General features: G+C 39.2%; 1 protein-coding gene across 1 annotated transcript; it reads left to right on the top strand.

Annotated features, from left to right (window-relative positions):
* The first annotated feature begins 3,643 nt into the window (after positions 1 to 3,643).
* LOC123788856 (olfactory receptor 9A2-like) lies at positions 3,644 to 13,812 on the top strand. Its single transcript, XM_087860773.1, has one exon. It carries the CDS (start codon positions 11,340 to 11,342, stop codon positions 11,940 to 11,942), a length of 603 nt encoding a protein of 200 aa, XP_087716899.1. The 5' UTR covers positions 3,644 to 11,339; the 3' UTR covers positions 11,943 to 13,812.
* Positions 13,813 to 15,559: the final 1,747 nt, after the last annotated feature.

The raw sequence follows: 15,559 nt of genomic DNA, 5'->3' as shown, positions 1-15,559 counted from the left end.
TTCTCCATCAATTCTGAATGACAGCCTTGCTGGATAAAGGATCCTTGGCTGCATGTTTTTCTCTGAAAGAGCTTTAAATATGCTCCCCCAACCCTTTCTCTCATTCCGGGTCTGTGTAGACAGGTCTGATGTAATTCTGATGCTTTTGCCTTGGTATGTGAGAAATTTCTTTGCCCTGGCCGCTTTCAATACTGTATCCTTGCATCTAATATTTGCGAATTGCACTATGACGTGACGTGGCGTAGGTTTGTCGTCGTTGAGCTTGGGAGGGGTCCTCTCTGCCTCTTGGACACGAATGTTTGTTTCCCTTGCTAGATTAGGGAAGTTTTCAGCTACAATTTGTTCAAATATCTCTTCTAGACCTCTGTTTTTCTCCACCCCCTCGGGGATGCCGATAATTCTAACATTGGATCGTTTCATTGAGTCAGTAATCTCCCGTAACCTACATTCATGGGCGTGGATTTTTTTAAGACCATCTTCTATTTTCATTTTTTCCTCTATTAACCCATCCTCCAATTCACTAACCCGTTCCTCTGCTACTGCGACCCTGGCCGTCAGAGCCTCTAGTTTTGCCTGCATTTGGCTCATAGAATTTTTAATTTCTGTCAGATTCACTCTCATTTCTGTCCTTAGGGATTCTATATTCTCAGTAACATTTTTGGTAATAGTTTTTTCAATTCTACTCATCATTTTGACCATCGTTACTCTGAATTCCATTTCTGATAATTTGGTTATATCCATATCCATTATTTCTGTGGCAGAGGCCACAGACTCACTGTCTTTTCTTTGCTGGGGGGGGCTTCTCCTTCTTGTCATTCTGATGAAGAGAGGTTGCGGGGTTTCCAGAGCCCAAATTATTGACTGGGTCCCAGGCCGTGCCCCTTGTTTTATAGGGATCTTAGGGATGTGGGCTTCTTCTTTAAAGATTTTATTTATTTATTTATGTGGCAGCCAACCAGTGAGAGAGGGAACAGAAGCAGGGGAGTGGGAGAGGAAGAAGCAGGCTCCCAGCGGAGGAGCCCGATGAGGTACTCCTTTCCGGAACGCCGGGATCACGCCCTAAGCCGAAGGCAGGCGCTCAATGACTGCGCCACCCAGGTGCCCGCGTTGTGGGCTTCTTGATTTTTCAGCCTGCCTTCTGGGGGAGGGCCCTGCCGCGCCGATACTCGGGCAGCCCTGTTTGGGTAGAGTCTCTGCGTCCCCTGCGAGGGGGGATGGGGATGGGCACTCCCTGAGCCGGTATTTCCAGGCTTTTGTTCTCTGGCGGCTTTCCCTGGCGGTTTGCTGTGCCTCTTCTGAGAGTCAGAGCAGCAGCGGCCAAATTTCAGCCTCTGTCACGGAACAGAAGGATTGCGGCCCGTAGAAACCATGAATCTTCATATTCAAGGAACAGATAGTTATGGCTTGCAAGTTGCAGGAGACCTCAGTTCCTCACTGCACATATCTCTCTCTGTAAAGCTGCATGATTGTCTTCATGACATGGGAGCTTTCTTCCCCAGAATGAGTGATCTCAAACCACGCTGGCTCCACCTTCCAGCGCCTAGCCACGGCGTCCTCAGAGTCCAAGAACGCTGCTCGCCGCCCAACTCGCCCCGCCCCCTTCCCCCTTATTTTATGTTTCTTGATTTTGTATCACAGTAAGAGTCTTTCCAGACTTCCAAATTATAAGGAAATTTACCTATTTTTCTTTTTCCCATTTTCAAATTTACATTTCGCCCCCTCTTCAGAGTTTACTCTAGAATAATACATGGAAAAATTTACTGAGCATCTATTATGCACCAAAAGGATATGTTTGATATGTTTACAAGGATATGTTTGAGTCTCATAATATCAGAGTTTGTAGGTTTTAACAGACCACCCAAGACAATTCATTATTCACAAGAAACCTTCTACAAAAATAGTATTTTGTATTCATAATGAATACTAGGAATGGGGAGACTCTGGTCACTAAAACTGTTTTGCTAGTAGATTTCTATGTGACCTTGAGTAAGTCATTCAACCTCATATTCACTAATATTAAATATTGTCTATCCCACATTTCAAAGATTTTCTTAATTTATATTGGCCAAAATTAAAGTACTCCTTCAGGAGAAAGGTAACACATTTTTACAGTTTGTTATGATAGTACTGAGTAACTCAGTTGGACAAGAAATAAAGTAGATCGAATGTATGTTATATTGAACAAAAGTCATACATTTTTTTTAAAAGATTTTATTTATTTATGTGACAGAGAGACAGCCAACGAGAGAGGGAACACAGCAGGGGGAGTGGGAGAGGAAGAAGCAGGCTCCCAGCCGAGGAGCCCGATGTGGGACTCGATCCCGAAACGCCAGGATCACGCCCTGAGCCAAAGGCAGACGCTTAACGACTGCGCTACCCAGGCACCCCCAAAAGTCATACATTTTTGCATTAAATAGTAGGATCTCCTTTACCTAAGAAAGTTTAAAATAAATATAACATTTTAAAAGCTTATTGCTTATCTCTGTTTATAAGAGTAGCAAAGTTTATTGAAGAAAAACTGAAAGATTAAAAAAGGAAACAGTAAAGATCACCCATAGCATAAAAAATATCACAAGAGGAAACATTTCACAACAACAGAAGAATGTAACCCTGGAGCAGGACTTTGCAAACAGCACAAAACTCGAGAGCCGTGTGTAAAAGGAATACTATGTGTTGGCTAATTGAATTTAAATAAAAATAATTATGTTAGTCACCATATCGTACATCCCTGGTTTTTGATGTAAAGTTCGATGATTCATTAGTTGCGTATAATACCCAGTGCACCATGCAATATGTGCCCTCCTTACTACCCATCACCAGCCTATCCCATTCCCCCACCCCCCTCCCCTCTGAAGCCCTCAGTTTGTTTCTTAGAGTCCATAGTCTCTCATGCTTCATTCCCCCTTCTGATTACCCCCCTTTCTTTATCCCTTTACTTCTCCTACCGATCTTCCTAGTTCTTATGTTCCATAAATGAGAGAAACCATAAGATAATTGTCTTTCTCTGCTTGACTTATTTCACTTAGCATTATCTCCTCCAGTGCCATCCATTTTGCAGCAAATGTTGAGAAATCGTTCTTTCTGATAGCTGAGTAATATTCCATTGCATATATGGACCACGTCTTCTTAATCCAGTCATCTGTTGAAGGGCATCTCGGCTCCTTCCACGATTTGGCTATTGTGGACAATGCTGCTATGAACATTGGGGTGTATATGGCCCTTCTCTTCACTACGTCTGTATCTTTGGGGTAAATAACTAGTAGTGCAGTGGCTGGATCATAGGGTAGCTCAATTTTTAACTTTTTAAGGGACCTCCAATTATAAGGGAAAAAATAAAAAAAGAAGACGTGGTCCATATATACAATGGAATATTACTCAGCCATCAAACAGAACGATTTCTCAACATTTGCTGCAACATGGACGGGACTGGAGCAGGTAATGAGAAGCGAAATAAGTCAAGCAGAGAAAGACAATTATCATATGGTTTCACTCATTTATGGAACATAAGAAGTAGGAAGATTGGTAGGAGAAGAAAGGGAAGAAGAAAGGGGGGGGTAAAAGAGGGGGGAATGAACCATGAGAGACTACGGCCTCTGGGAAACCAACTGAGGGCTTTGGAGGGGAGAGGGGTGGGGCAGTGGGATAGGCTGGTGATGTGTGTTGAGGAGGGCACATTATTGCATGGTGCACTGGGTGTTATACGCAAGTAATGAATCATGGAACTTTACATCAAAAACTAGGGATGTACTGTATGGTGACTAACATAATATAATAAAAAATTATTAAAAAAATATAAATAAATATCAATAAAACTCAAAAATAAATAAATAAATAAATAAATAAATAAATAAATAAAATTTATTTCATGGCAAAGCATAATCAAAGTCAGAAGGCAAAGAGCAAACTAATAAAGATGTTTCTAATCCGTACGAGAGTAAAAGAGTATATTTACTTCATTGTATACAAAACCATGTTAAAAATCATAAGAGAAAAGCCAACAAGCCAATAGAAAAATAAGTATATAAGGAGGCAGTTTTCAGAGAAACAAATACAAAAAGCTTTAAAAACTGTGAAAATATATTCGACTTACAATTAAATAGAAGCAAAGATACATAGATCTAGATATTTACTTTTATTTAAACTGGCTCTACGCCCAACATGGGACTTGAACTCACAACCCCAAGATCAACAGTCACATGTTATACTGACTGAGCCAGCCAGGCACCTCTATATTATTGAGCCCTTAATACATGCCACTATTACAGTGAGAAAAAAGAAAATTATTTCTTCCCTGTGGAGGACTGGCATCGAAAAGAAATAATAACAACAAACTGAACACACACACACACACACACACACACACACACACATGAACTGAAAAATGCCATGATAAAAAGTAATGTGTGCAATGAGAGCATTTCACAGGCTGTATCAGAGAAAGCATTCCTGAGTAAGTGACCTTTGAGTAGGGGCTGAGGAATGACTAGGTTGAAGGTTAACTAGGAAAGATGGGTGGAAAGGGGAAAAAACATTGAAGAGACAAGAATAATATGTTCAAAGGCCGTGAGGCAGGAGGAGAGAGTAAAACTTGTTCAATGAGCAGCGAGAATATCAGGGTATCTGGAGGAAAGAAAGAAAAAAGGGAGAGTGTAATACAGAGAAGTTTTCAGTGTACAAGTCTTTCACCTCAATGGTTAAATTGTATTTTAGGTAAATAGGTATTTCATTCTTTGGGTGTTACTGTAAATGGAATTGTTTTCTTAATTTTCTTTTCTGATTGTTCCTTGCTGTTGTATAGAAAAGCAACGGACTTGTCTGCTGTTGTATAGAAAAGCAACTGACTTGTCTGTGTTGATCCTGAACCCTGCAACTTTGTGGAATTCATTTATTAATTCTAATAGCTTTCTTAGGAGATTCTTTGGGATTTTCCATATATAAGGCTATGTCATTTGTGAATGGAGATTTACCTCCTCCTTTCTGATTTGAGTGTTTTTAATTTCCTTCCTTCCTTCCACCCTTCCATCCCTTCTTTCCTTCCTTCATTCCTTTTTCTTTTTCTCCTAATTGCTGTGGCCAGAATTTCCAGTACAATATTGAATAGCAGTAGTGAAAGTGGTTATTTTTGACCCGTTATTCCTGATATTAGTGGGAAGGCTTTCAGTTTTTCACCATTGAGTATAATATTAGTTTTGAGTTTTTCATGAATACCTTTTGTCCCGTTGAGGAAGTTCCTACTTTTCCGAATCTTTTGATCATCAAAGGATGTTGAATTTCGTTAAATGCTTTTCTGTGTCAATTGAGATGATAGTGTGGTTTCCCTCCTTCATTCTATTCATTCTATTTCTATTCTACTAATTTCTATTTCTATTAATTCTTCATTCTATTAATGTGCTGTATTACATTCTTTAATTTTCTTATGTTGAACCACCATTTCATTCTTGGGATAAAGCATATATGGTCATACTATATAATCCTTTAATATGCTTTTGGATTCAGTTTGCTAGTGTTGTGTTGAAGATTTTTGCATCTATATTCATATTGGTTTATTATTTTTTTTGTGTTGTCTTTATATGGCTTTGGTATTAGGATAATGCTGGTCTCATACAATGAGTTAGGAAGTTTCCTCTTCTATTTGTTGGAGGTGTTTGAAAAGGGTTGGTGTTAATTCTTCTTTAAGTGTTTGGTAGAATTTACCAGTGAAACTATCTGGTTCTGAACATTTTTGGGAAGGTTTTAATTACCAATTTAAAATCTTTACTTGCTATAGGCCTTTTCAGATTTTCTGTTTCATAATGAATCAGTCATGGTAAGTAGGTTGTGTGTTTCTAGGAATTTATCTATTTCATCCAGATTATCCAGTAATAATTAGATACAGTTGTTCATAGTATTCTCTTATACTTTTCTTTTCTGGTTCTAGTAATTTGAGTCTTCTCTCTCTCTCTCTCTTTTTTAAGTCAATCTAGCTAAAGGTTGTCAATTTTGTCATTTTTAGCCAATAACCAACTTCTGATTTTATTGATTTGCCTTATTGCTTTTCTATCCCTTATTTTATTTATATTTACTTGAATTTTTATTTCTTTCCTTATTCAAGTTTTAGATTTAGTTTGCTCTTCTTTTCCTAATTCTATAATGTGTAAAGTTAAGTTACTCATTTGAGATCTCTATACTTTTTAAAAGTAGGCCTTTACAGACATAAAGTTCCCTCTTACATCACCGTTGCTGCATCCCATAAATTATAGTATGTTATATTTTTATTTTCATTTATCTCTTAGTATATTCTGATTTCTTCTTTGACTTATTGGTTACAAGTATGCTGTTTAATTTACATGTATTTATGAATTTAATGGTTTTCTTTCTGTTATTGATTTTTAGTTTTATTCATTATAGTCAGAAAATATACTTTGTATGATTTCAATCTTTGTAACTCTGTTGAGACTTCTGGCCTAACTTATGACCTATCTTGGAGAATGTTCCACGTGCACTTGAGAAGAATGTGTATTCTACTTTTATTGGATGGTGTGAACTCTGTGAGGCCTAGTTAGTTTATCCTGTTGTTCAAGTTCTTTATTTCCTCATTAATCTTCTGTTTAGGCATTTTATTGAAAGTGGGGTGTTGAAGTTCTTCCTTCAATTATGTTAATATTTCTTTCATATATTTTGGGACTCGGTTGTTTGGGACATATATTATTATAATCATTGTTATTATTTTGTTGTTGCATTGATCTTTTTAATATGATGTCTTTTGTCTCTTTTAACAGTTTTTGACTCAAAGTCTATTTTGTCTGACATTAGTACAGCCACTTTGGCTCTCTTTCTGTTGGTATTTGTATGAAATATCTTCTTGCATCTGTTCATTCCCAACGTATTTGTGTCTTTTGATATAAAGTGAGTTTCATGTAGACAGCATGAATAGTTGACTCATTTAAAAAACTCATCCTGCCAATCTCTGCATTGCGGTTGAAGAGTTTAAACCATTTACATTTAAAATAGTTGCTGATAAGGAAGGACTTACTTCTGCCATTTAGCTATTTGGTTTCCGCATGCCTTATATATTTTTTCTTTCATTTCCTTCATTCCTCCATTTCCTTCCATTACTGCCTTCTGTTTTGTTGAGTTTATTTTTTTGTAGTGAGCTGTGTGACTCCTTCCTTCCTCCTCTGTGTATATATTTTTAGTTATTTTCTTTCTGGTGATTATATTTAAACATCCTGTTTATAACATCATAGTTTGAATTGATACCAACTCAAGTAGCATACAAAAGCTGTTCTATGCAGCACCATTCCCCTCTTTTATTTCATCAAAAATTATATCATTTTACATTATTTGCCCCCAAAATAGATTTATAATTATTTTTATGCATATATCTTTTAAATTATGCATTAAAGAAAAAGTAGAATTACAAAATCCAAAAATACAGTAAAGCTGGCTTTTATATTAGCCCATATAGTTACCATTAGTGAACATCTTTATATTTTCATTTTCAAGTTATTCTCGGGTGTCCTTTGATTACAACCTGAAGGATTCCCTTTAGTATTTCATTTAGGACAAGTCTACTGATAACAGACTCTCACCTTTTATTTATCTGGGATTGTCTTCATTTCTCCCTCATTTTTTGAAGGAGAGTTTCGCTGGATTCAGAATTTTTGGTTGACATTTATTTTTCTTTCAGCACTTTAAATATACTACTCCACAGCCCTCTGTCCTGTATTTTTTGGTGAAAAATTGGCTGTTAATCTTCTGAGGATACCTTGTATGTGACAAGGTGCTTCTCTTGCTGCTTTCAGGATTGTCCCTTTGTTTTTGTCTTTTGACTGGTTATAATGTGCCTTGGTGTGGATCTCCCTGAGTTTATCCTATGTAAAGCAAAAGGTTAGGGTCTTCTCAGTTCTTTTCTGAGCACACATCTTGCCCTGTACATGTGTGTGATTTTCTGAATCCCCCAGTATATGCAGGTGCTTTTAAATCCCTTAATTTCCCAAAGACACTTTCCCCAACTTTCCCTCACGCTTTAGATGGTCTATTGTATATCTCAACAATAATCTTTTGCCCCAGATCTGCTCTGTTTCCTCAGGGACTGAGATTCCACCATAAGAATGCAGATTGCCATTTTCAAGACTTCTGTTAAGTGGGAAAAAGGGTGGGTAAGGGTAAGTAAAAATACCACAGAGATTTCCTAACATTTTTATTTTTTATTTTTTTTTAAAGATTTTATTTATTTATTAGACAGAGACAGAGACAGCCAGCGAGAGAGGGAACACAAGCAGGGGGAGTGGGAGAGGAAGAAGCAGGCTCCCAGCGGAGGAGCCTGATGTGGGACTCGATCCCGGAACGCCGGGATCACGCCCTGAGCCGAAGGCAGACGCCCAACCGCTGTGCCACCCAGGCGCCCCTCCTAACATTTTTAAATTGTCTTTTTCTTGAAACAGTGTTTCCGTGGTTGCTATAAATCTTTGAATGTTTTCCAGAATTCTGACAAAGTTAGTTTTGACAGTTTCTGCATGTTTTCTGTTGTTTCTATGGAGGGACGAGAGCTGCCTGTCCACCATTGTGCTCACATCACTGCTCATCTCTGGTGTGTTGGTTTTTGATGTGTATCTTGGAATTGTTTGTCGTGTCTTCCACTTGGGCGTATCTAGGCTCTGTAGTGCCAAATCAGAGAGATGCTCTGGAAGAGAACAGGGGCTGGTTTGAACCGTTTTGTGGTAACCAGGACTTGGGGCCTGGGAGGAAGCCTGCCTGGCTGCTGAGAAACTCCTGACAAGGGAGATTTCAAGTTTGGCCATTAAAAAACTTTCAAGAGTTCTAAAATTTGATTAGCCTCAGGGGAGAAAGGCTGAAAGTTTTTCTGGCTTTCCCTTGACTGCATCCCTAGGGTTTCTCTGAACTTGACAAATTTAGTTTCTCAGTGAATAACTCCCTGCAGGGACAGACAGGAAAAGGAAAGGAGGGGGAGAGACAGAGAGAAACAATTGGACTTCCACAGCACTATTATTACTGGACATTCCCCTAAGTACTCGTATGAAGACAGTTTTCTCTTGCACTGAGAACAAGGACAGCAGCAGCATGCTCTGGGCCACAGAGCGTGCTGTGGACTAGTCAGGCAGGAGGTAGCCCAGGCTGATCCCTGGACAGCCATAGAACATTCCAGTTCAGTCTTTTTCTCTGGAGGTGAGTGTCTTCCAGGGCTCCCCTCTGTGAAGAAGAGAGTAAGAAAATCAGGATGGGACGTTCTGGGCTTCACTGCTGTCTAAAATGAGGACACCTCCACTAGAGCGTGAAGAGTGGGCTGGGGAGCTGCATAATGGAGGAACTCAATGGAATCCTCCCTCCATAGCAGAGAGCAGATTCAGCTCTTCTCAGTGCTGGTGATAGACACAGCTCTCTGCCATGAGCTGCTCTCTCATTTGTCCTTATTTCCTGTTAATGTAAGCTTGCCATTTTGTAGGGGATCTCAGGGAGAGAGCCCACAGATTGACCAGACAAGGCCTTAGTGAAGAGTGAAGAGAGGGTCCTATTTTACAACAGGAGGAGAAACAGGTCGGGGTGGATACTCACTACTCTATCACTGACTTGTTTGGATTAATGTATTGAATAAATATTGAAAGAGTACATAGAAGCTTACCCTGTGTCAGACTCTGTTCTTGGCACTGGAGATGTGACAGTGAACAAGAAAGACAAAGGTTCTTCAATTTCAGCTACTGATGAGAACCAGTAAGAAGAAAATGCTGCCTGTAAGAGGACAGAGTGTGAAGATGTGCTTGTGCTGTTTTAGAGAGGGTGACTGGAGAGGGCCCATGGTTGGAGACATCTGACATCTTGCATGTGGTGAAGGAAGGAGCCCAGACATACTAAGCAGATCAGTGTGACCCATTTTGGTGTCTTTGACACTTTCCTTATTGTCAGGACTCTGGAGAAAATGGGAGGACATAGATAGCAGATGTCTGGGGACTTTTTCAAGCTTCTCCATGGAACGCAGACCATGACTGGCTGGAAATAGGGACGGGGTGCCCATTTGGAGGTCTTATTTCTTTGCTAAAACTAGAGATTTGAGACATGAGGAGGGCAAAGGATGTTGCTTGTTTTCTTGGTGCCAGGGTGGAGATCGTATAAGACAGATGGGAGTTGGGGATGAAAATTCCAGCCTCCTCTTCACTCCTCTGGACCCCTACTCCCTGCTGTCATCTGGTGACAGAAGGAATAATCTCAGAGCTCAGGGTTACCAACTGGAAACTAATGAGGTTCTTCCTACCAGGAGGAGGCGCAGTCATTGAAATGAGAGATGGAGATGGCTTTCCTGGTAAGAATAAGGAGGAAGAAAGTGGATACCCCACTGCAGGGAGCCAGCTCCTCAGAAGACAGGGAAAGACTCAATACTTTGTCTCAATATAGCTCTTGTCTTACGATAATTTCCCAGGTAGACCCCACCTCCCTGCCTGCCAGCTCTAACGACAGACTGAAACGGTGATTAGGATAACTGAAGTGAGAACTTTAAGTGAACATAAGGCAAATGGAGCCCACATTCAGAGGAGATGAAGGGAAGAAGTAACCATATCTGGGTGGGATTGGCAGGATTTTGTAGGACACGGGTGTAAGGGGCAGAGGATACGGTTTAGGGCATTCAGGAGGGATGGGTTGGTGGTAGAAACGAGCACATTGTGGTCAAGGAAGTGGACAGGGTGGCAGGTCAGAGCAGAGCTGGAGGCAGAAGGGCCAGTGAGTTGAAAGATGAGGGTGCATACAGGGGAGGGTGGGTGTTGGTGACTGATGCTCCCTTCTTACATATGTATAGTTTTTCTCCTGTGTATTTTCTTCACGAAACATTTAACATCAGCCTTGTACAGAGAACAGTAGGAGATGAACCCACTTGGTCATGATGTGGAGCCTAAGAGCAGAGATAATACATCCTCAAGTTGGGAATAGCTTTAGTCCTTTGAAATTAGAAGCATGTGAACTCTCCTTTGTTCTTTAGATTTCCTAAAGGCAAGGCAGAGGACTAAATGTTGAAGAATTATTCTAGCGCCATTGAATTTTATCTACTTGGCTTCCATGGCTCCAAAGAACTACACCGTATTCTTTTGGTCACGTTCTTCTTTCTGTACTCAGTGACAGTCATGGGAAATATGCTCATCATTGTGATTGTCTGTGTTGACAAACGTCTGCAGTCCCCCATGTATTTCTTCCTTGGCCACCTCTCCGTCCTAGAGATCCTGATCACATCAGTTGCTGTCCCCTTGATGCTCTGGGGGCTGCTGCTTCCTGGGATGCAGGCAATATCTTTGACAGCATGAAGTGCACAATTATATTTGTACCTTTCTTTGGGCACATCAGAATTTATATTAATGGGCGCGATGGCTGTGGACCGTTACGTGGCTGTCTGTAACCCCTTGCGGTACAACATCATAATGAACAGCCACACGTGCATCTGGGTGGTCATTGTGTCATGGGTGTTTGGGTTCCTGTTTCAAATCTGGCCTGTCTATGCCACATTTCAGCTTACCTTCTGTAAATCCAATGTATTAGACCATTTTTTATGTGACCGAGGGCAATTGCTCAAACTCTCCTGTGATGACAGCCTTCTCACAGAGTTTATTCTTTTTTTGATGGCTGTATTCATTATCGTTGGTGCTTTGATCCCTACTGTCATCTCCTACACGTACATCATCTCCACCATCCTCAGGATCCCTTCCGCCTCTGGGCGAAGGAAAGCCTTCTCTACCTGTGCGTCCCACTTCACCTTTGTTGTGATTGGCTGTGGCACCTGCCTGTTCCTCTATGTGAAACCCAAGCAAACACAGGCAGCTGAGTACAACAGGGTAGCATCACTGATGGTTTTAGTGGTGACTCCTTTTCTGAACCCATTCATCTTCACCCTCCGGAATGACAAATTTATAGAGGCTTTTCGAGATGTCATGAAACGCTGTTGTCAACTCCTCAAGGATTAGCTGTGTCCTAAGGGCAATCGTAGACTAATCATCATGGACCTGAGTAATCTGAAAGTAATAATTCAATCTGAAATGATAATTTTCAACACCAAGTGGTTTGTGATCTACAAGAGAATTTTAAGACACTGATAGTGCCCAATTTATAATCAGATGATTCCTACATGGGAGATCACATTATTATTTTTTAACTGGATATATATGTTTATACACTCTTCTGTAGTTATAACACACCTTACAATATAAATCTAACAAATATAACGTATAAAATATGTGTGATTTTTTTTTTCTTTTTGAACACTCATCTCTATTTTTTTGGCATTTTATGTAATCTTTATTTTTATATTCTATATTTTAAAATCTATGGTTTCTAATTCTTTTATTTTTGTTTGTTTTTTTTCAGATTTTTATTTAAATTCTAGTTAGTTAACATACAGTATAATATTGGTTTCAGTAGTAGAATTTAGTGACTCATCACTTACATATAGTAACACCCAGTGCTCGTCACAAGTGCCCTCCTTAATGCCCATCACCCATTTAGCCCATCCCCTGCCCACCTCCCTCCATTAACCCTCAGTTTGTTCTCTATAGTTAAGAATCTTTTATGGTTTGCTTCCCTCTCTCTTTTTTCCCCCTTTCCCCTATGTTCATCTGTTTTGTTTCTTAAATTCCATATATGAGTGAAATCATATAGTATTTGTCTTTCTCTAGCTGACTTACCTTGTTTAGCATAATACACTCTGGCTCCATCCACATCGTTGCAAATGGCAAGATTTCATTCTTTTTGATAGTTGAGTAATATTCCACTGTATATATATATAAATTGAAACTTAATGTATACAAATTGAAAAAGAAATCAACCAGGAGTTTGGGGGAATCCCAGGACAGGATACAAACAGAATTTGCTGTGTTATGAGTCTATGATATGGGCTCACTGAAGAGGTTGGTAGAAAAGGACCTAAGAAACTTTGGATATCAGCATAGTTCTCAGCAAGTCCTGAACAACTTTAGAAAATGGTAATTTGACTAAAAACCATAAGGCTAAAGACCAAAAGAACTGTATATAATCACTGTACTCTAATTGGCAAAGTTGCTTATGTAAAATAAATCTCCACATGAATTAACCATAATTAAGACACTTTTACAAATATGAAACAACACTAGAAATCAGAAAACTTAAAAAAACCTCAGGATAGAAGTACACAAGAAAACAGGTGTGAACAAATGTTAAGTAAATTCAAGAAATTGAAAGAACAGTCAAAATCATCTCAAGCAAGGATCAAATTACAGTGTCCTTAAGGAGGAGTATATTTTGTGAAAATACAATGTGACATTGAGATGAGGAATGAAAACAGCCAAAAAACCCTAAAATAAAATAAAATGCTAGAAATGATCAGAGCAAATGTGATCAATTAAAAGAAATTAAAAGACAAAATAACCAAAGGCAATGCATGAACCTTGATAGAACTTTGATTTTTTAAAAAAGCTATAAATGTATTTGGGAAAAATTTTGGAAAATTTTAATGTGGACTATACATTTTATATTACTGGAGTAATGTTAGTTTCCTCATGTGTGATAATGGTATTATTGTTATATAGAAGGTCCTTACTCAACATAAAGTGTATTCTCAGTACCAGGAACATACTTTTACTAATCAGGATGCAGATGAATGAATATGGGAAGCATAGTGATCCACAGGACTAAACCCCTGAAAGCCATTTTAAGTGACTTTTGCAGAAGAGTAGTGAATAGATCACATAAATAGAAGAAACAATAGTTTCTGCACTGTGCTCACCATCAATCAGTCAGATAAGGAATTGAAAAATCAACTCTGATCTTTGGATTTTTATTTATTTATTTATTTATTTATTTATTTATTTATTTATTTATTTTTTAAAGATTTCATTTATTCATTTGAAAGAGAGAGAGAGAGAGACAGAGCACAGAAGCAGAGGAGAGGCAGAGGGAGAGCGACAGGGAGAAGCAGACTCCCTGCTGAGCCAGCCAGGAGCCTGATGTTGGGCTCAATCCCAGGACCTGGAGATCATGATCCAAGCTGAAGGCAGATGCTTAATCATCTGAGCCATCCAGGCACCCCTGATCTTTGGATTTTAAAAGAGACACCATAAGACTAACCTAAGGATTCCATCTAGCAATCTGCTAGATGCCACATCACAAACCCAATCCTAGAGTTTCTCACAGTACATTACATGCACCCAAGGTCCCTGAAAAATCAAGAGAATGTGTAAGAGGACCAAAGACTCTAAGGATCAGTCTCACCAGGACAAATTTTCTCCCAATTTTCAAGACACCCTTTCTTCTAATTCTAATGAGATTATGGAAGCTGAATATTCGATTTGGTATAGCTTACCTAACAAGTTAATACAAAACTCAAGTTAAGATTCCTGAGGTACTTTCTCCAGAAATGGGATCTGGAAGAATAGTGACCAAGGAAAAAGGTCTTCAGAAATTAATGCAAATTACTTCATTAAATATCCTTTAGTAGGGTCCTTCAGGCCCCAAGATTAGGAAAATATCTGCCTAATAATGCCCTGGTAAATTTTATTTTATAAGTAGTCTGATTTTTTAATTTAAATTCAATTAGCCAATGTATAGTACATCATTAGTTTTTTATATAATGAAATCTGAGATAGAGTTGCTCCTGTGTGATGCTGGTAATGATGGGGTAATTACTTTATCCTAAACCGAGTTCCCAAAACCCAGAAGTCAACAACTTTATCACTTCAGAAGGTGGGAGTAAGATAAAAAGATGTTTTTGTGCTTGATTTGTGGTGGGAGGAGAGGCATGATTAAGAGGTAGGAGACTTGCAGCAGAGAGTCTCTGAAGAGAAAATTCTGAGTGATTGTGTGCCCTGATACATTACTAGGAGCTGAGTGAAGGTGAATGCCATCTAGGAAGGAAATAATTGCTTACATTTCTTACAAAGTTTTCAAGTGAGGAAATAATTAGTCCCCTGTGAGTCAGTGCAAAGAAACTTTTCAGGTGGAAAAAATGTTTTTCCTAGTTTAGAGATGCCTTATAACACAGATGCTCAAAGATGGAGAACTTTCCACCTACTGTCCAGTGGAATTTGGAGAAGACCCTTAACTAAGGATTAAACCAATATGTTAACTAGACCTGGACATCCATGAGTTGTGTTTCTGTGATGTACTCATGTGTACACATTCATGCAAGTCTGTACACACGCCTGAGTGTAACCCATCTCTCCACTTCCAGCGCAATACCAGCAGCCTTGATCAGAACGTAGGCCTGCACTGTGAGGTCTGTGTTACAGATTGTGAGGGATGCTTCTTCTCCAATTATGGTGTCAGTGGCATTGACTTCGAAAGTGACATGCCTTGCTTCCTTGTGCTGTTTAGGGCTTATTCATAACTATTCCTTTTTTTTTACTTTTCTAATCCCGACCCTTTTGCCCAATGCTCAGTCTAGACCAAGAAAACAATATTTTTCAGGGCTCTGTGATTTGAGCTATTCATACAACAATCCTCCCCATGATTCCATAAGCATAAGAGAGAGCTCAGAGAAGGCATCTGTCTCTTTTTTAAAAAAGATTTATTTGTTTTAGAGAGAGGGAGAGAGAGAGAGAGAGCAAGGGTA

Source organism: Ursus americanus, chromosome 3 (assembly GCF_024610735.1).
Source record: "Ursus americanus isolate L20-20 chromosome 3, mUrsAme1.1.p, whole genome shotgun sequence".
Taxonomy (NCBI): Eukaryota; Metazoa; Chordata; class Mammalia; order Carnivora; family Ursidae; genus Ursus; species Ursus americanus.
This window is presented reverse-complemented; position numbering and strand designations above follow the sequence as displayed.